This window comes from Elephas maximus, chromosome 10 (assembly GCF_024166365.1).
Source record: "Elephas maximus indicus isolate mEleMax1 chromosome 10, mEleMax1 primary haplotype, whole genome shotgun sequence".
Taxonomy (NCBI): domain Eukaryota; kingdom Metazoa; phylum Chordata; class Mammalia; order Proboscidea; family Elephantidae; genus Elephas; species Elephas maximus.
The window spans coordinates 77,341,054-77,360,163 of record NC_064828.1 but is presented as its reverse complement, the minus strand read 5'-3'; the positions used below and the strand labels follow the sequence as shown (position 1 = coordinate 77,360,163).

The following is a 19,110-nucleotide window of genomic DNA, read 5'->3' as shown; positions in this document are numbered from 1 at the left end:
TGACACGACAGCATTTGGTGTCAGGTTAGAGGTCTAATAATATATCTCTTGTAACCTTACAATCCCTTCCAGTGCTTTTTCATTTTATTTTTTAGAAGTAAATACTCAACCACTTGAGGTCTAGGAGGCCAAGAAACAGCCCAGCTTCTCTCACCTTGCTATCCATTCAGCAGTGCCCTCAAAGAGGTCTGGGGTGATGATGTTTGTCAGCGAGGCTACTGAGGCCGCACAGTATGCACTCCTGGCAGGAAAAAAACAGAAGGGGAACAGTGTTAAGCCTTAGGGGAGAACCTAAACAAGGCTCACTGAACTTCTTGGATGGGTTGCTCTCTTTGCCTCATTAGCTGTAATCACCTCCTGTCCTCACTCTTGGCACACGGTCAGTCCTCTTGGGTCTCCAACTGAGAGGTTTGACATTCTGTTTGGACAGAGCTGCTCACAGCATGGCTTCAGTGAAAGAACATGACATTCTATTCTCCCTACCTCCACTTGGTCACATCTACATCAGAGGAAATAATAGCCGTATCAATTCATGTCAAATGGGAATTCAGCTCTTCTTTCAAAGACCTGCCATGGTTCCCACAATTCCATGGTACCATTCAGGTATTTCTGATGTGCTCATTCATTAGATGTCAACACTATGTTAGACCCAGGATTTCGGTCTGTTTATAGCATGAACACATTAAAGGTACTAGCTGTGTATTTTTTTCTGCAACAGATACATGCCAAAGCAAGCCACCAGACCCTAATGGCTGCTTGGACCAAACAAGACTGATAGAAATAGATGAGCTCACTCAGACACATTCCTTAAATCTCTAGACGGAGATAAGAGCTTTGATTTCAAGCATCTCACCACCTCCACCTACACACACCTTTAGATGAAAAAGAAAGAGCATGTCTATTTATTTGTCTTTAAATGTTATCCAACTTGATTTGGAATAATTCTTGCCATTCCATCCTCTTAGCCCTAATTCCTCTCAGGACACATTTTATTTTGGCTTTCCCCTTGTCATGGAACACATCTACAGTCTGCCTTTTCTTATCCTCTACGGTCTTTTCAAATATCCAGCATCTTAGCTTCATTTTATGTTGAAGAGAAAAACTGTTTGTTCTAATTCTGCTCACAAATCCTTTTTCTAATGGCTCCTAAGAAACATAAAAGGGAGGAATAAAGAAGGGTCTAGTTTCCATCTTATTCAATGGAGGCATTCCAAAGAAATCTCTGCACAAGCTGCAAGCGTTATTATCCTACCAACATTTTTATCAGCCCTGCATAGGCTGGCCAAAATCACAGCAGAGGTTTAGTTACACCAGCAGGCATCCGGAGCAAGAGTCGTACGTGCCAATGCCAACTGTTACCATTTACCATAAGCTCACTTCGAAGGTCTGATCTAATTTCCTTCAGGTCTTGAGCCTCTCAAAGGTCCAAGAGTATTTGCTCTCGAATCCTCTGAGGTAGGGAGGCAGCCAATAATGTCATCTGCCTCTCATAAATGAAAGAACTAAGAAATGGTGCCAGAGGCCACTAGTCCTAGATCTCACATTGAGACAAGGAGGGAACAAAATACTTTTTCATGTAGTTTCTTCCTCTCTTCTTCCATCCAGTCGCCAGATCTCCTAAATTTGTCCATTTCTCTCCATCCTCACTGCCGTCACCCAAATCCAAGTTCTAATTATCTTCTGCCTGGATCAGTCTCCTGTCCGGTCTCCCACCCTCCAGCCCTGAAACCAGAGTACTTTCACTGAAACACTAAAATCTATTCACTGCAACTGGAGAACTCCTAATAAAATACAAACCTGATCGGGCCACTCCCTGCTTAAAACTCCTCAGTGGCTTCCCATTGCCCTTAAAATAAACTGCAGACTCAAGGAGAGTTCAGGGCCCTCGGCAGTCTGTCCCTGGCTGGCTGGCCCCTCCAGCTTCAATTCTCACCACTGCCCAGCATGCCCTCGATGCTCCAGCCACAAGAGCTTCTCATTTCTTGAACACACCCACTCTCTGTCACCTAAATCTTTGCAAATGTTGGGTCCTTCTCTCCTCACTACCCCCACGAAATGCCCCAGATTAGATAACCTAAATTAGGGGTCAGGAATACTTGCTCCTTTCTTAAGAACTGAGAAAATATGGTGCTTGCTAGGAGTTCACTGTAACTTGATTATTTTAAGTACACCGGAGCTGTAAACTCTTGAGTAAGCTCATCCAGAAACTATTCGGAGTTGTTATAGAACCTGAAAGATCATCAAGAGACCATCTTTGTCTAACCCAGAATGAGTGCAAGCTAGCATCTAGATGCCAAACTGTCCTCAATCATTGCTATCTCCCTCCAGGTCAAACCCATCAACAAGCACTCCTGGGTACTGGCAGGTGCTTCCAGGCCAAGAACAATTAAACGTCAAGTGAAAACCAAGGGAAATGGGGTACCAGAAACCAGGCAAAGCAAGGAAATTGGATGTGATCTGATAGGTTTTTCCATCATTCCCATCTTTAATTCTTCACATAAATGAAAAGCAAAGGCTAGAATGGCAGAGTATTACCAGAAGTGCTTAGGTGGAGGGATGTGGCTACTGTGCTCTTCCGAAGACAAATATATTTTATTGGAGAAACTTCCTACCATTAGTCTAGCAGGCTGGAATAAGAACATAGGAAACACCGGTGCTGGGATGAGTAAGTTATAAAATAATCATATCTGAAAAAAGGTATGTGACAAAATACCGATAGGGTCTTGCCAGTGTTTGTCCGCTTCTGCCTAGTAACCTCAGTATGTTTTAAAAAGTTAAGTTTCAACACTTTTGAGTGTGTGATTGACATATCTGCAGGATAGGAATAAAAATGTAGTGACCGTGGGGTGAAAAAAATTTTTTTTTCCTTTTTCCTTCAGAAGAGTCAACACAATACTGCCTTACCTCAATAGTTCTATTGGCTTCATTGGTACATACAGATGCCAGGTCTAATTTTTTTATTTGGACAGATAGATCACAGACAGAAGAAAATCCTTTCTAAACGCCTTTGCAGCCTAGTTACCTACTTTTATCTACAATCTGTTTTATGTTTCACAACTTTTATGTTTTGTTCTTTCCCTATACTTCAAACCAATGATTTTCCATTTCACTTAAACCAGATTATTAATCAACTTGTACAGAAGCAAACACATGTACAAATAGGATATAAGATGGCTTTGATTTAGAAACTCCATAAAAAATACATTTCTCAAGCCAAATAATAAGGAAATGGCATGAAATCTCAATGACCTGCCACCTTTGAGAAACGATTTACTCAGTGAATTCCCTAAATGCTTCATAAGTAATCTCGTGCCAGGTGAGTAAGCTACTTGCTAGGTACATCAGACACAATTCTTAAGTAATAATTCTGAGCCAACTGGTACAGATCCATTAATGCCACTTTACGGCACTGCTCTCTACTGGCCCGTAAGGGTTTCTGCACCTCCCAAAGCTACTCTCACACCCCTCAGGAGGATCTCAAGTGTTAAAAATTCTCACTTTCTTTTTCTAGTCCCTGGAGAAGGACATTATGCTTGGTAGAGGGTCAGTGAAAAAGAGGAAAACTCTCAATGACACAGAAGGCTCTCAAAGAGTCACAGTGGCTGCTGCAATGGACTCAAACATGGCAATGATTATAAGGATGGCGCAGGACCAGGAGGTGTTTCATTTCTGGTGTACACAGGGTCGCTATGAGTAGGAACCAGCTCGATGGCACCTAACAACAACAGTCCTAGATAGATGAAAGATTAAACTGCACTACACAAACGTAACCAATGTCACTGAATAATTATACGTAGAAATTGTTAAATGGGAAATTAATCTGCTGTGTAAACTCTCACTGAAAATAGCATATTATTTTAAAAAATAAATTATACTATACAGTTATTATATATTACATCATTTTATTCCAAACAAATGTATTTTTAATTTTTAAAACAAAACCTTTTTAAGCATTACTTATAGTTTGACATTTATACAAAAAAGGTCTGGTGATAATGGTTTTTAAAATGCACTGCTAGAAAAAGGGCTATCCCAAGGCCACCGTATCACATTTGCCATGATTATGACACCATGACATTATGTAATTCTGTGAGAACAAAGCAGCAGCTTTCCCAAAGCTTTAATACTGACCCCTGCTGTTCCTTAGGTTTTACATCTCTAACGGCAGATAAGCTCTAGAATCTACTGATCAGCAGCCTGAGAAAAACCCTACTCACCTCACATCCACCTCACCTCCAACATGCATAAGAAAAGAGCCATCAGGTTGCTTCAGAGAGTACAAATACTGAAGAAGCTTCTCTCTGAGAAAAAATTGGGGGAAAGGCAGGAGAGGGCAATGGTCAGTGCAGGGTCAGCAGGCAGGCAGCCCTTCTGAGTTTGTCGCTGCTGGCTGGGGTTGTACCTGTTAATGACGTCATAGGCCTCCTCAGTGCCAATGATGCACAGTGCATTGACTGCTGCATACGTGGGTGCAAGGTGTGGGTACTGACCAGGGCCCCCTCCAAAGCCACCTTCTGGGCTTTGACACAGCTCCAGGAACTGGCACACACTAGATACACAGTCAAAGGGAAAAAACAAAGTCAGAAAGCATTACCCTACCATTGTTAAACGTCAGATTCCACACCTTTCCAATGACATCTCCTTCCTCAAAAGGGAAAAAATTATTTCCTCCCACCTAGTGAATATAAACCGTCCCCTCCCCAAAGAACTCAGCTTTGTACCCTGGTATCATCAGCTTCTGCCTTCTTATCTGAGTTTTGTATTAAGCATATGCCTAGTCATGAAGCAAGGAACATAAGACCAGGTATCAACAGCCTTTCATAGAATTGGGGGTAAGAGTCCCATATACTCGAGCTGTTCTTGACCAAATCTTTCCCATACTTTTTGTCATCTGCCTCCCTAGATCTGTGGTAACTGCCTCCTTTTCCTTGCCTATGGGGTACCTCCCAAGCTTTGAATTTTGTCCAGAAAAGTAGTGCTCAACTGCTTTCCACGCTAACACCCTGGTCTAGATCCATTACCTTGGCCAGCCATGAATGTCTGAAGATGCTTTCTCACTCCTCTTGCCACTTGGAACCGAGTGGCTACGGATATTTATTTTTACCACCGGTAAGAAACAAACTCTTACTGGAGTTGGCCTCCATGGTTAGGAGAATGAAAGAGAGGTGAGCTTCTGTCATGCACACCTCATGTGGTCACTGTCAAAGAAGCCTTGTTGACTCATATCACAAGAATGCATCACAGTCTATGGGTTCTTGGAGAACTTTTCACACTAAACCAAATAGGCTCTGTTGTTTGTTGTGCGCTGTCCAGACTATCTCGACTCATAGTGACCCTATATGACAGAGTATAACTGCCCCATAGGGTTTCGTAGGCTGTAATCTTTATGGGAGCAGATTGCCAGCTCTTTTCTCCCTCAGAGCCACTGGTAAATTCAAACCACCAACCTTTTGGTTACCAGCCTACTGCTTAACCACTGCACCATCAGGGCTCTCAAGAAGCTCCAGTTCTATTTATTGAGGGAAACTGTTTATTAAAGGGTTGAGTGCGTTGAAATAGCCCTTGTCTTCAAGGTGGCATCAGGTTACCAGAAATTATATTCCTGCTTTAAGGTGAAACCAGGAAAGCCCCTATTTGTCCAAGTTTACCAGAAAGGGGTGCTCCAGGAAAGCCCTGGCTATCGAGTTGTTTGTCTACGGCTCAGCAGGGGTCACAGCCTTCCTCTCAGGACAAACCTTCATTTAAGAGAACAAGCTGCAAGCCTGAGTCCTTTTAGTGCTCAGGAAGCCTCCTCTTCCCAGGCACTTTTCATTTCATTCTTTCTTATCTACTGCCACCAGACAGACCACGTACAGCCTAGTTAATTTCCATTAAGACACACATTTATTACTGCTTTCCCCGTCATATTTGATTACTTTTGATTCCAGACCTTCCATTATCCAGAGAAAGCAATATAAGATGCTGCTTACTTGCTACTTGAGTCCTGATTTAAGCACAGATTAAAAACAATACACATTCACTTCTATTTACGCCTAAAATTTTACTGTAGGAAAAGTAAGGATTGAAACTGAAATTGGTAATAAGAGAAGGAAGACAGTTCTACGGCACATTTTTAATAGCAATTAATTTTTATAGAGAATTTAATTTGATTGTAACATACTTGCCAAACCTTCACCAATTCTCGTTCCATTTTCCAGAAACAAATAGCTAATAAGCTACATCCTAACAAAGGTTGGCTGCACTAGCATACGAGCAGCTTTCCATATCACAAAAACAAAAAGTTTTAACTAAAAAGACTAGACTTAATGTTCTGACTGAGACTGGAGGCCCCCGGACATTGTTAGCCCAGAACTGAAACCATTCCTGAAGCCAAAGCTTTTTCTTTTTTATAAGACTTTGTGTGTGTGTGTGTGTGTGGTTGAAGTGAAAGTTTCCAAATCAAGTCAGTCTCTCATATAAAAATTTATATGCACCTTGCTATATACTCCTAATTGCTCTCTCCCTAATGAGACAGCACACTCCTTCCCTCCACTCTCTCTTTTCATATCCATCTGGCCACCTTCTGACCCCCTTCTGCCCTCTCATCTCCCCTTGAGACAGGAGATGCCAACATAGTCTCACGTGTCTACTTGATCTAAGAAGCTCACTCTTCACCAGTAACATTTTCTATCCCATTGCCCAGTCCAATCCCTGTCTGAAGAGTTGGCTTTGGGGATGGTTCCTGTCTTGGGCTAACAGAAGGTCTGGGGACCAGGACCACCCGGCTGCTTCTAGTCTCAGTAAGACCATTAAGTCTGGCCTTTTTACGAGAATTCGGGGTCTGCATCCCACTGCTCTTCTGCTTCCTCATGGGCTCTCTGTTGTGTTTCCTGTCAGGGCAGTCATCGGTTATAGCCGGACACCATCTAGTTCTGGTCTCAGGCTGATGTAGTCTCTGGTTTATGTGTCCCTTTCTGTCTCTTGGGCTCATAATTACCCTGTGTCTTTGGTGTTCTTCATTCTCCAGGTGGGTTGAGACCAACTGATGGATCTTAGATGGCCACTTGCTAGCATTTAAGACCCCAGACGCCAGTCTCCAAAGTGGGATGCAAAATGTTTTCTTAATAGATTTTATTATGCCAATTGAATTAGATGTCCCCCGAAACCATGGTCCCCAAACCCCTGCCCCTGCTATGCTGGCCTTTGAAGCATTCAGTTTATTCAGGAAACTTCTTTGCTTCTGGTTTAGTCCAGTTGTGCTGACCTCTCCTGTACTGTGTGTTGTCTTTCCCTTCACCTAAAATAGTTCTTATCTACTATCTAATTAGTGAATGCCCTTCTCCCCTCCTCCCTCCCTCCCCCCCAACCATCAAAGAATATTTTCTTCTCTTTTTTTTTTAACTTTTATTAAGCTTCAAGTGAACGTTTACAAATCCAGTCAGTCTGTCACATATAAGTTTACATACATCTTACTCCGTACTCCCACTTGCTCTTCCCGTATTGAGTCAGCCCTTTCAGTCTCTCCTTTCGTAACAATTTTGCCAGCTTCCCTCTCTCTCTATCCTCCCATCCCCCCTCCAGACAAGAGTTGACAACACACTTTCAAGTGTCCACCTGATATAATTAGCTCACTCTTCATCAGCATCTCTCTCCCACCCGCTGACCAGTCCCTTTCATGTCTGATGAGTTGTCTTCGGGGATGGTTCCTGTCCTGTGCCGACAGAAGGTCTGGGGAGCATGGCCGCCGGGATTCCTCTAGTCTCAGTCAGACCATTAAGTATGGACTTTTTATGAGAATTTGGGGTCTGCATCCCACTGATCTCCTGCTCCCTCAGGGGTCCTCTGCTGTGCTCCCTGTCAGGGCAGTCATCAATTGTGGCCGGGCACCAACTAGTTCTTCTGGTCTCAGGATGATGTAGGTCTCTGGTTCATGTGGCCCTTTCTGTCTCTTGGGCTCTTAGTTGTCATGTGACCTTGGTGTTCTTCATTTTCCTTTGCTCCAGGTGCGTTGAGACCAATTGATGCATCTTAGATGGCCGCTTGTTAGCATTTAAGACCCCAGACGCCACATTTCAAAGTGGGATGCAGAATGTTTTCATAATAGAATTATTTTGCCAATTGACTTAGAAGTCCCTTCAAACCATGTTCCCCAGACCCCCGCCCCTGCTCCGCTGACCTTTGAAGCATTCATTTTATCCCGGAAACTTCTTTGCTTTTGGTCCAGTCCAATTGAGCTGACCTTCCATGTATTGAGTGTTGTCTTTCCCTTCACCAAAGCAGTTCTTATCTACTGATTAATCAATAAAAAACCCTCTCCCTCCCTCCCCCCTTCGTAACCACAAAAGTATGTGTTCTTCTCAGTTTTTACTATTTCTCAAGATCTTATAATAGTGGCCTTATACAATATTTGTCCTTTTGCCTCTGACTAATTTCCCTCAGCATAATGCCTTCCAGGTTCCTCCGTGTTATGAAACGTTTCACAGATTCGTCACTGTTCTTTACTGATGCGTAGTATTCCATTGTGTGAATATACCATAATTTACTTATCCATTCATCCGTTGATGGACACCTTGGTTGCGTCCATGTTTTTGCTATTGTAAACAGTGCTGCAGTGAGCATGGGTGTGCATATATCTGTTCATGTAAAGGCTCTCATTTCTCTAGGATATATTCCAAGGAGTGGGATTGCTGGATAGTATGGTAGTTCTATTTCTAGCTTTTTAAGGAAGCGCCAAATCGATTTCCAAAGCGGTTGTACCATTTTACATTCCCACCAGTAGTATGTAAGTGTTCCAGTCTCTCCACAACCTCTCCAACATTTATTATTTTGTGTTTTTTGGATTAATGCCAGCCTTGGGAAGCCAACTCTTTGGACAATGATTAGACTGGACTATAAGACATAAAATTATACTCGTGAAGACAGTGCTTCTTTGCTCAAGTAGATACATGAGACTAAACGGGCAGCTCCTGTCCGGAGGTGAGATGAGAAGGCAAAAAGGGACAGAAGCTCACTGAATGGACATGGAAAATCCAGGGTAGCAAGAATAAAGCTGGGGTGGAAAGGAGAAATCTGGGGTGGAAAGCAGGAATATGCTGTCACATTATAGGGAAAGCAACTAGGGTCCATAACAATGTGTGTATAAATTTTTGTATGAGAAACTAACTTGAATTGTAAACTTTCGTTTAAAACATAATGAAAAACAAAATGTTTTAGCTGGTATAAAACTTAAAAAAACCTAGTTATCCATTCCCACCGCCAGTTCCCAAGATAGAATCAGTCAAAAGCAACACTCCTGACCCTGTAGCCTAAAGTCTGAAATGAGCTAGGATCTGAATGTACCAGACACCTTTCAATCCCCTCTCCATGCCAACTTCTCTCAGCTGACATGCTGCATCTGACTGTCCCTGGGGTGGTGCTAGAGAACTGGGGGGTTGGGCTCTTCTTGAATCTCAGACACTTACGGATCACAGAACATTCTGATCCAGAGGCTTAAGAACTTGCACCTTAAGGAACTGGCAAATGTGACCATGAAGCTACCAGCTGTCACTTGCAGAATTCTTAGCAATTCTGAAAACCAAGATGTTGTTAATGACGATTCTACCCATCCAAAGGTGGAGAAAAATTATCTTAGAGACCAGAAATTCACAAACTAAAAAATCACAAGCAGCAAACCTTGTGCAAACACCAAAAGAGTGCCCAACTCAAAAAAAAAACCATTGCTGACAAGTCGATCCTGACTCATAGCAACCCTATAGGACAGGGCAGAACTGCCCCATAGGGTTTCCAAGGGATGGCTGGTGGATTCAAACCTCTGACCTTTTGATTAGCAACTGAGCTCTTAACCACTACACCACGAGGGTGCCACACTTCGTGAAGTCTGCACAAGCTCATTCATTTACTTACATGACTAAACGATCTAGTAGGTCAGTTTTCTTTAATGTCAACAAAGCATTTCAGTCTAGCTTATGTGACGGTGGAAACTCTGATGGCGCAGTAGTTAAGTGCTATGGCTGTTAACCAAAAGGTCAGTAGTTCGAATCTACCAAGGGCTCCTTGGAAATTCTACGGGACAGTTCTCTTCTGTACTATAGGGTCACTATGAGTCGGAATCAACTCAACAGCAATGGGTTTCTTTTTTTTTTTTTTTTTAATGTGACAATTACCAACAAAACACCAAACTACCTTCTAGATTTGGGAATTTCAAACGTACAATGCGTACACCAAAATCACTGGGGAGCTAGCAAAGGATACAAGGACTCCAGCAGCCCAGCTTGCTGAAGAAGAAAAGAGCCTGGGCCTATTTTTACCAAATTCCCAGGTGATCTGGAAACACACAAAGTGGGAGAACCACTACTCTAGACATGCAGCCCCGGTGCACAGTGGTTAAGAGCTTGGCTGCTAACCAAAAAGTTTGGCAGTTCAAATCTACCAGCTGCTCCTTGGAAACCCTATGAGGCAGTTCTACTCTGCCCTACAGGGTCGTTATGAGTTGGAATTGACTCCACAGCAATGGGTTTAATGCTATAAATCTGCACCGACCAACAGGTAGCCACTGGCCATATGTGGCTATTTAAACTTTAATTAAAATTAAAAATTCAGCTCCTTGGTTACACATGGCACATTTCAAGTGTTCCAACAGTCATATATGGCTAAAAAAAAAAAAAAAAGTTCCCTTGAGTCAATTCCGACTCATAGTGACCCAATAGGACCGAGCAGAACTGCCCCATAGGATTCCCAAGGAGCGGCTGGTGGATTCCAACTGCTGACCTGTTGCTTAGCAGCAGAGCTCTTAACCACCATGCCACCAGGGCTTCCAAATGTGCCTAGCGACTACGAAACTGAACAGCACAAACGCAGAACATTTCCATTATCACAGAAGTTCTACTGGATAGCACTGTTCTATCATTCGACCACTAAAGAGTATGCAAAACTTACAAGAGGATCAAGTTCAATGCAAGATTATTCATGATTTACTGTTGGCCTTATAAGAATTAACTCAGACCTTTAGGTGGTAGGTGAGGCCTGAAAAAGTGATCTAACAAGCAGTTAATTCTAGACATCACTGTTACCAACCTGGATGAAGGACTCAAAAGCATGTACAGTAAATAAGCAAATAACACAAAACAAGCAGGGAACACTTCTAAAGTGAGAATCAAAGTCCCCAATAATATAAATCAAATCAGAGGCCAGTAAGAATAAAAGAAAACGAAATAGGTTTAAGTAGCCAGTAAAATACTTAGTGATGGCAGGCTTGGGGGATGAGTAAAGGATATTAAATGCAAGGTGGGAAATGACAAGAAATACAGCAGAAAAAGAACCACAGGTTGTGGGTCCTTGGGTTATGAAGAACAACAACCACAAAAATGCTTGTTAAAAGCATCATGAACCCAGTACTCCTTAGAACTGTATCTGGCCCAAGCCTTCATTTCGAACTTAAAGAGAGTTCAGGTTAGAGTTGTAAAAATGGCTAAATATAAAGAAACATAAAAAGACTTAATATTACACAGACAATCACAGTGAGGAAGCTACCAAGCCAAATACTGCAAGTATACAAAGGGTAATTATAAAAAATCTTCTAGTAAAAAACAAAAATTGAGACTAATCTGCAGCAAGAAGAATTTAGTTTAGATTTAAGAGAAAACTTCAGTACCTGAACAGGTTACCATGGACAGACCTGAGACCTAGAAAAGGACCAATCATCAGGAAGAGATGCAGGTGCAAGATGGACGGGATGACATTAGGTTTCTTGTATTAATCTTCTAGTACTAATTCTTTCAAATGTCCCAGTAAAACAGCTTCAGCTTAATACAATGGAAAGGCAAATCCTTCCTACAAAGAGTATGACAATGAACAGGTGAAAGACAGGTAGGGTCTCTTGCTAATTCGGGGAGGCCATACTGCTTGTGGAGTCAGACAGGTTATTTGACTTTTCGTCAAGTGAAGGCAATCGTTAGGACAGCAGCTATTTTAAAAGTATGGTCAAGTCTAAACTTGGTTATTTTAGAGCAGGGTTTCTCAACCTTGGGCCAATGATTCTTTGTTGGTGGGGGGCTGTCCTGTTCAGTGAAGGATGTTTAGCACTCTCTTTTTACAAGCCAGCGACATCTGGTCAAAAAGTCCCCAGGTGACAAATAACTACGTATTATATCCTAAATGAAAGGTAAGGAAACATAGAAATTATATTTAAATTTAAAAATTAAAAAGAAAAATATTTAAGGAGATAAGCTACTAGCCCTTCCAAAGGGAAATAATAAAAGATTGACATATCAAAATTTGAATTGATCTTTGCAAAAACTTTATGTGCCTAAAATAATTTTTAAGTTAAAGATAATTTGTAGATGCTACAGAAGCTAAAAACCTAACTTTAACAGTGTAATAGTCTCTCTGTGATTTTTATTTTACCCCATTTTATTAAAGTGGCTTTCAATAAAAAAGCATGGGAGTTCTCATTAAAGGCTACTTTCTTCAGTGATAAAATCATTAAGCAAAGCAAATGTGATTAGTCTAGTTCCAAAATATTAATTTATTATTATATGTAAACACATAAATTTATGCATACAATTTCTTGAGAGGCATGCTAAATCTGTGTCTGTGAATATATTATTATTGAAATATCTGATACCGCAGTGAAAGCCTGGCTTTGCTGGCCTTAGGCAACAGTCACCACAGCTGACAAAAATGATTTTGTCCACTAGAGGGAACCCAGCTTGTGATACTGTTCCTTAAACAAACAGAAGCACGACAGTGAACAAAATAGGAGAGAAAAACGTGTGTGTGTGTGCGTGCACGCGCACACACACACTAGAGAACGATGAAACTCCAGAGCTAAACTCTCTGCCTCTAGGTCACTTTAACATTTATGTTAAAAAAAAAAAGACTACATTTGTAAAGCACTTCTTTTCTCTGTGCAAAATAAATAAAATGGCAGTATCCTTTTTTTTTATTAAGTAGTCTAAAAAAGAAACCTCATATTTTTATAGCTGTCAGTAAGATTGCTCTATATCTCACTAAACCCCCAACCCACTGTCGTCAAGTCATTGCCAACTCATAGGGACCCTACAGGACAGAGCAAAACTGCCCCATAGGGTTTCCGTGGCTGTAATTTTTACAGAGGCCGACTGACGCATCACTCTCCTGCGGTGCAGCTGGTGGGTTATAATTGCTGACCTTTTAGTTAGCAGCCAAGCACTTAACCACAGTGCCACCAGCGCTCCTTATATCGTACTAAAAATAGTTTATTTCCTTACAGGTCAGAACTATAAGGCTCTGTTCATAATAAATATTATTGGCACCTAGAATTGCCTGCTAGGCACAAAACAAAATACACTTATTGGTAAGTCTAAGTAATTCTTGAAAAGTCTTCATATCACTGCTCGGAAGAATGACAGGTAAAGCTTTTAAGGCAGCTGTGAAGAAGAAATTTTCAGTCATCAACTATCAAGTGGTTCTTAAAATTAGGGCAAACCAGTTTTTTATTTTTAAAACATTAATTATAAAACAACTGTAGCAATTGTAGACATTTTAGAAAATACAAATAAGCTTAGAAAAGAATGAATGAACCCCACCATCCAGAAATAATTATTACCACGTTTATACAGGAAACCCTGCTGGTGTAGTGGTTAAGTGCTATGGCTGCTAACCAAAAGGTCAGCAGTTCAAATCCACCAGGTACTCCTTGCAAACTCTATGGGGCAGTTCTACTCTGTCCTATAGGGTCACTATAAGTCGGAATGGACTCAATGGCAATGGGTTTGGTTTTTGGGTTTATGTCTGCATATATCCCTATGATTTTTTCTGTGCATATACTCATCTATTTTTTAATCTATACAAGTCAAATCTTTTTAACTACCCTTTTCCACTTAATAAAACATGAACATCTCTATGTTAATATGTACACAAAACACAAAACCTAAGCCAGTTACCATCAAGTCGATTCCAACTCACAGTGACCCCATGTGTGTCAGAGTAGAACTGTGCTCCACAGAATTTTCAATGGCTGTGACCTTTCAGAACTAGATTGTCAGGCCTTTTTCTGAGGTGCCTCTGGGTGGATTCAAACTGTCAACCTTCTGGTTAGTAGCCAAGTGCTTAACCAGCGGCACCACCCGGGACTCCTTAAATGTACATACAAATATGTATATATGGAGCCCTGGTGGTGCAGTGGTTAAGAGCTATGGCTGCTAACCAAAAGGCTGGCAGTTTGAATCTACCAATCACTCTTTGGAAACCCTGTGGGGCAGTTCTGCTCTGTCCTATAGAGTCTCTATAGGTCGGAATCGACTTCACAGCAACGGGTTTTGGGTTTATATGTATATGTAAATTTTTAAATGGTTACATGGTATTTCATTGTATGTATTACATCATAATTTAAACTTTAAATTTTAAAGCATCCCCTACTGCTAGTTATGCTGTTTCCAACTGTTCACTGTGTAAAGCCCTCTAAGGGGTCTTCTCATTCTCATGGGACCACAAAAGTAGCTACAGAAGCTCTGACACTTAATTCCTCAGAAAAGGCTTTGCTCTAAACCACCAACTATACAAACTAGAAAAAAAACCTCAAAATTGATTTTGACCTAAGTTCTTCCACTTCAGAAATCTCCTTATCATTCTATCTTCCCAAATCAAATTGGCCCATGTCCTCCTCCTCTATCGGGCATCTGTGCCTCACTCTCACAGAATCCTCCCGTTGGTTTTCTTTTCTCTCATACAACGTTCTCTTTCCGCTAGAGCATATCCTGATTGTGGATGTGCGGGGGAAAAACTTCCCAAACAACCCACAACCCCCAACTGGTATTTCAAAAACACATGGGCCTTTATTTTGACAATTAAATTCCTGTTACTGCAGAAACTGTGACCAACTTGACTTCCAGTGCTAGAAGCAACTTGGCTTGCAGCAGCATCCTGATAAAGACAATGCATATTTTTCCTCTCCCTCAGAAAGCTTTGTACAGATCACAAGGGTTAATGGCCTAATTCTTCATTATCTCCCTCATCCACATTCGTCACAAGACACCCTGCCCAGGAAGGCAAGAATGAGAGGTTATTGTTAAGACAGAATGAATGAGACAATGTGCAGTTCTGTTCTTCTGACCTGACAGTGTGACCGGGGCAGGGGCACTGTAACCAGGCAGGGGTACCGGCTGGCTTCCCTGCCTCCTGGCACAGCTGCCTCTGTGTGCTACACAGATGAGAACCTGGCTCAGGAGCCTTTCCTCCCAGAGTCCTCTCCTTCAGGAGCACCAGGGGGAGTGGATGAAGTCAAGATGGACATGTTCTTTCTCAGTGAGAACTAGGACATTAGATCTGCTTCCTGGCTGCCCTTGTCTACCCTAGGTATCGCTAAGACTGGGGTGATGATCAGCTTTTTTCTTCTTTAAAATATAAAATCTTCATTAAAATATAACATATAAAGCTTCTGAGGATGAGGTGCCACACAGAGAACATCAGCTGCACAAGCATCTTGGGAAGAATCTCAATTGCTTGAATCTCAAATCATAAACCAGACATTTAAGAAAATTGTGAATCATGACATCTGCACACCAAGATGACAACATGTCCAGTGCCATCAAGAACCACACTGTCCCCCAGGCACTGCACTGGTGGGATGCTTCTATGGAGGTATTTACAGACGCAAACGGCTTTTTGTTCCTTGGGTTGGCACGCACTTTCTCACAGGAGCTACTCAAGTGTATACTGTACTTTCTGGAGAAATTATGTCTTTCAGAGTTGATGTGAAGACTTTCCTCAAAGACCAGAGTAAGAGCCAAAAGAAAAGGCCACAGAAGAAACCAGAATCCTTCTCTTGGGAGTTCAAAGTCTTCATCTACCCACCAGCTTATAATAGGTTCCTAAGTGGAGGAGTTTCAGGAAGTTACTGGAGGTCAAGAGAAGGGCAAGGATTTTTTGTAACACTCTGCATTTTCAATCAAAACAAATAAACAGAAACTCAGCGGGAAGAACCCCAAACTCAAAATACAATTTGAGAGAACACCTCAGATCCCCCAGAGCCAGACTCACTCTGTAGCCACCATCTGGGGGGTGGGTTCATCTAGCAGTTCCAAGCTGTGCAGGATCCAATAGCAGAGCCATGGGCGACTGGCATCCAGACACTGTGACAGGGAGGGGGAAGAAAACACACCCCTTATTCAGAATCAGTCTGAGACACTGCTGACAAGGCGACATCTGTCTCACCCCTGGCAGCCTAGCAAGGGGGAGGAGGGTGCCCTATGGACAAGAATCAGTGAATGAGGGATGCTTGCTTTGTGGCCTTAGCTGGGAGGTGAAATGATATCGCAGTGAGAAAAGGATAATGAGGTAAAGAACTTCACCTTGAAGTTGGTGTGTCCTTCTCTGGCATCTATGGAAGCCTGAGCAGAGGACTTCTTACACGCCAGGACATAAAGTCCTGCTATTTTTCAGTGTAGACCCAAGGAGATATACAGTACAATCTCAGGAAGGAATTTCCTGGCTTAACTGCTTCACTGATTTCAGAAGTACTTAGTAAGTATGCACCTGTGCCAAGCATTGCATTAGATACTGGGGGCATGATAATGAACACAATTTGGTTCCTATTCTTGAGATGCTGGGGATATAGAATGTATGTAGCTATCTCTGTGGAAGAGAACAGCAGACAAGACACATAGTTGCCTTGGGTCTTTCTGGAACAAGGCGGAATAAAACACATACGTATATGTATGTGCCGTAATGGGCAGAAACAGAGTTCTGAGGGAACACACAGAAGAGATTAACTCTAACTGGGGGCGCTGGTAAAGCCTTCCAAAGGTGATATGTGAACAGATCTTGATCCTAATTCAAACTATAAATATTTATTGGGCATTCAAGTCTAGGCAGGGCAGGGCAGGTAGGATTACTGTCCCAGTGTTACAGATTAAAAGTATATAAATGAGGTCCAAAGAGATTAATTTTTTCCAGATTATAAAGACAGTAAATGTCAAAGCTGAGACAAGAACCCAGTTTCTCAGGCTTCCAATCCAGTGCTCTCTCCACAGGCTCAAGCAGCCCTCTTCATCAAAGCACTGTACGTCCACAACTGTGGCCGTTTGCTAGTCTGCCGCCTAGGGGGCAGCCTGGTGTGGTCACTGAAGAGACTGCTATGGATTCGGCCTGCCTGGGTTTGAATCCTGGCTCATCCTCTTACTAGCTATGTGTTTTTGGACAAATCGCTTATCTTGTTATGCCTGCTTATCTATAAAAAAATACCTCCCTCATACAGTACTTGTAAGGATTAAATGAGATAATGCATGTTAAGCTTTTAGCTCTGGTTCTAATAAATCATTAAATCATTAGCTGGTATTAATTCTACCAGGACTGGGCTCTAATCAGAGGGCTTGAGTCAAAGGCTGGAAACTGGGAGCCCAAAAGCCAGATCTACTCCATGGATGTGTTTTGCTTGCAGTGTTTGTTTATTTAGAATTGGTTGCAACATTTTACTATTGGGAGATACACATAAAAATCTGGATTCCTAGCTTCATTTGAAAAAAGAAGAGAAGATCTTGCAAATTGTGGGTCTGCATTCCTGTACTGCAGCAATTGGCTGGAACAGTTTGCCTTAGCCTTCACCCAGCCAACTTCACTCACTTATGCTACCTGCCTGGGCCCTACATTTGAGTTTGCAAAGCCCTGACATAAACAGTCAAACTTAAAAAACCCAAACCCGTTGCCGTGGAGTCAATTCCGACTCATAGCCACCCTACAGGACAGAGTAGGACTGCTCCACTGGGTTTCTAAGGCTGTAATCTTTATGGAAGCAGACTGCCACATCTTTCTCCTGCAGAACCGCTGGTGGGTTCAAACTGCTGACCCTTCAGTTAGCAGCTGAGTGCTTTAACCACTGCACCACCAGGGATCCTAGTCAAACTTAGGCCCCTCTCCCCAAATAAGGAGCAGGTTAAAAGCTGAGCTGTTCTGTGTGAAGTGAGGCAGGAAAGCTGGAGACCGCCTGTTCCTATTCGCCCTTTGGCTGCCACTCAGTGCCATTCCCAATACCCCGCTCCCCACATATACCCCTTCCACATGCCTAAGCCCACTCCGTGGAACCCTAGGCCACGAGGAATATGATTCAAAATCTGCTTGTTACACTGCAGGTAGTACTCTCTGCGACTTATATACTGGTCCTCTGGCCAGTACAGAAATTAGATCAGCTAACAGGACAAACGAGCCCTGGTGTCACAATGGTTAAGTGCCTGGCTGCTCACCAAAAGTTTCGCGGTTCAAACCCATCAGTGGCTCCAGGGAAGACCTGGCAATCTCTCCCATAAAGATTACGGCCTAGAAAACCCTATGGGGCAGCTCTACTCTGTCACATGGGGTTGCTATAAGTCAGATTTGACTCAACAGCACACAACAGCAATAGGGCAAAGGGTTGGGGAAATAGGATATGATACGGAACTTTAGCTAGGTGTCAAGGGTTATTTGCCCCTTTGAAGAAGGACCTGGTTTCCTGCCAGAGCCACATGGTACAAGGATGAATCTGCAACAGGCCAGGCTCATATGCCTTTTGTATTTGAATAGGAAAAACATGAAAGACTTGGCTAAAAACTTGATAGAATGAGTTCCTGGGCAATGAGTTACCTCATAAGCATCTGTCAGCTGTCGAAGGCCTCTTTTCAGATAATGGAAGTGCTTCTCCCTCTGCAAAATAAGCCTGGAAAGACAAGCGCATGTAAACTTATTCTCATAACTTATGTGTCCAACCCCCTACCGAACATACGTGCGTGCGTGGGCAAATGCACACGCGCACACACACTCTCACAGCTTCAGGACATCCCCCAGCAGTCACTGGATAGATAACCAGCAAATTCTTTACCTCAAAGGGCAGCTAAATCAGAGCAGAGACCAGCATCTGAACGTCTCTAATGTGTCTGAAAATCGTGCTGGCAAAAAGTCACCTTCACAGCAGGTAATTCTGTACTAACAGAAAAGCCTCAATGAGCACAAGCACCTGGGCAGTGACAACCCATCCAGAAAGTTCCTCCAGGGCCTAAGAACAGATATCTTCTGGCTCCTTATCCTGCAGGCAGTTTAATATCTGAGCTTTGCCACCTCCTTGACTTGGTTACCCTTGCCCATCTCACAGTCATTTCTTCTGAAGTCACTTCTCCGAGGTCTGTA

General features: G+C 42.5%; 1 protein-coding gene across 1 annotated transcript in view; it reads right to left on the bottom strand.

Annotated features, from left to right (window-relative positions):
• The window catches only part of FNTB (farnesyltransferase, CAAX box, beta), a 79,733-nt gene that overhangs the window by 21,987 nt on the left and 38,636 nt on the right, over nucleotides 1-19,110 (bottom strand). The window contains exons 3-7 of the mRNA XM_049898230.1: nucleotides 18,571-18,643; nucleotides 15,997-16,088; nucleotides 4,403-4,549; nucleotides 4,218-4,301; nucleotides 155-241 (exon numbers count right to left, since the gene is read on the bottom strand). Of these exons, the coding sequence (XP_049754187.1) occupies nucleotides 155-241; nucleotides 4,218-4,301; nucleotides 4,403-4,549; nucleotides 15,997-16,088; nucleotides 18,571-18,643 (483 nt within the window). The remainder of the gene's footprint in view (nucleotides 1-154; nucleotides 242-4,217; nucleotides 4,302-4,402; nucleotides 4,550-15,996; nucleotides 16,089-18,570; nucleotides 18,644-19,110) is intronic.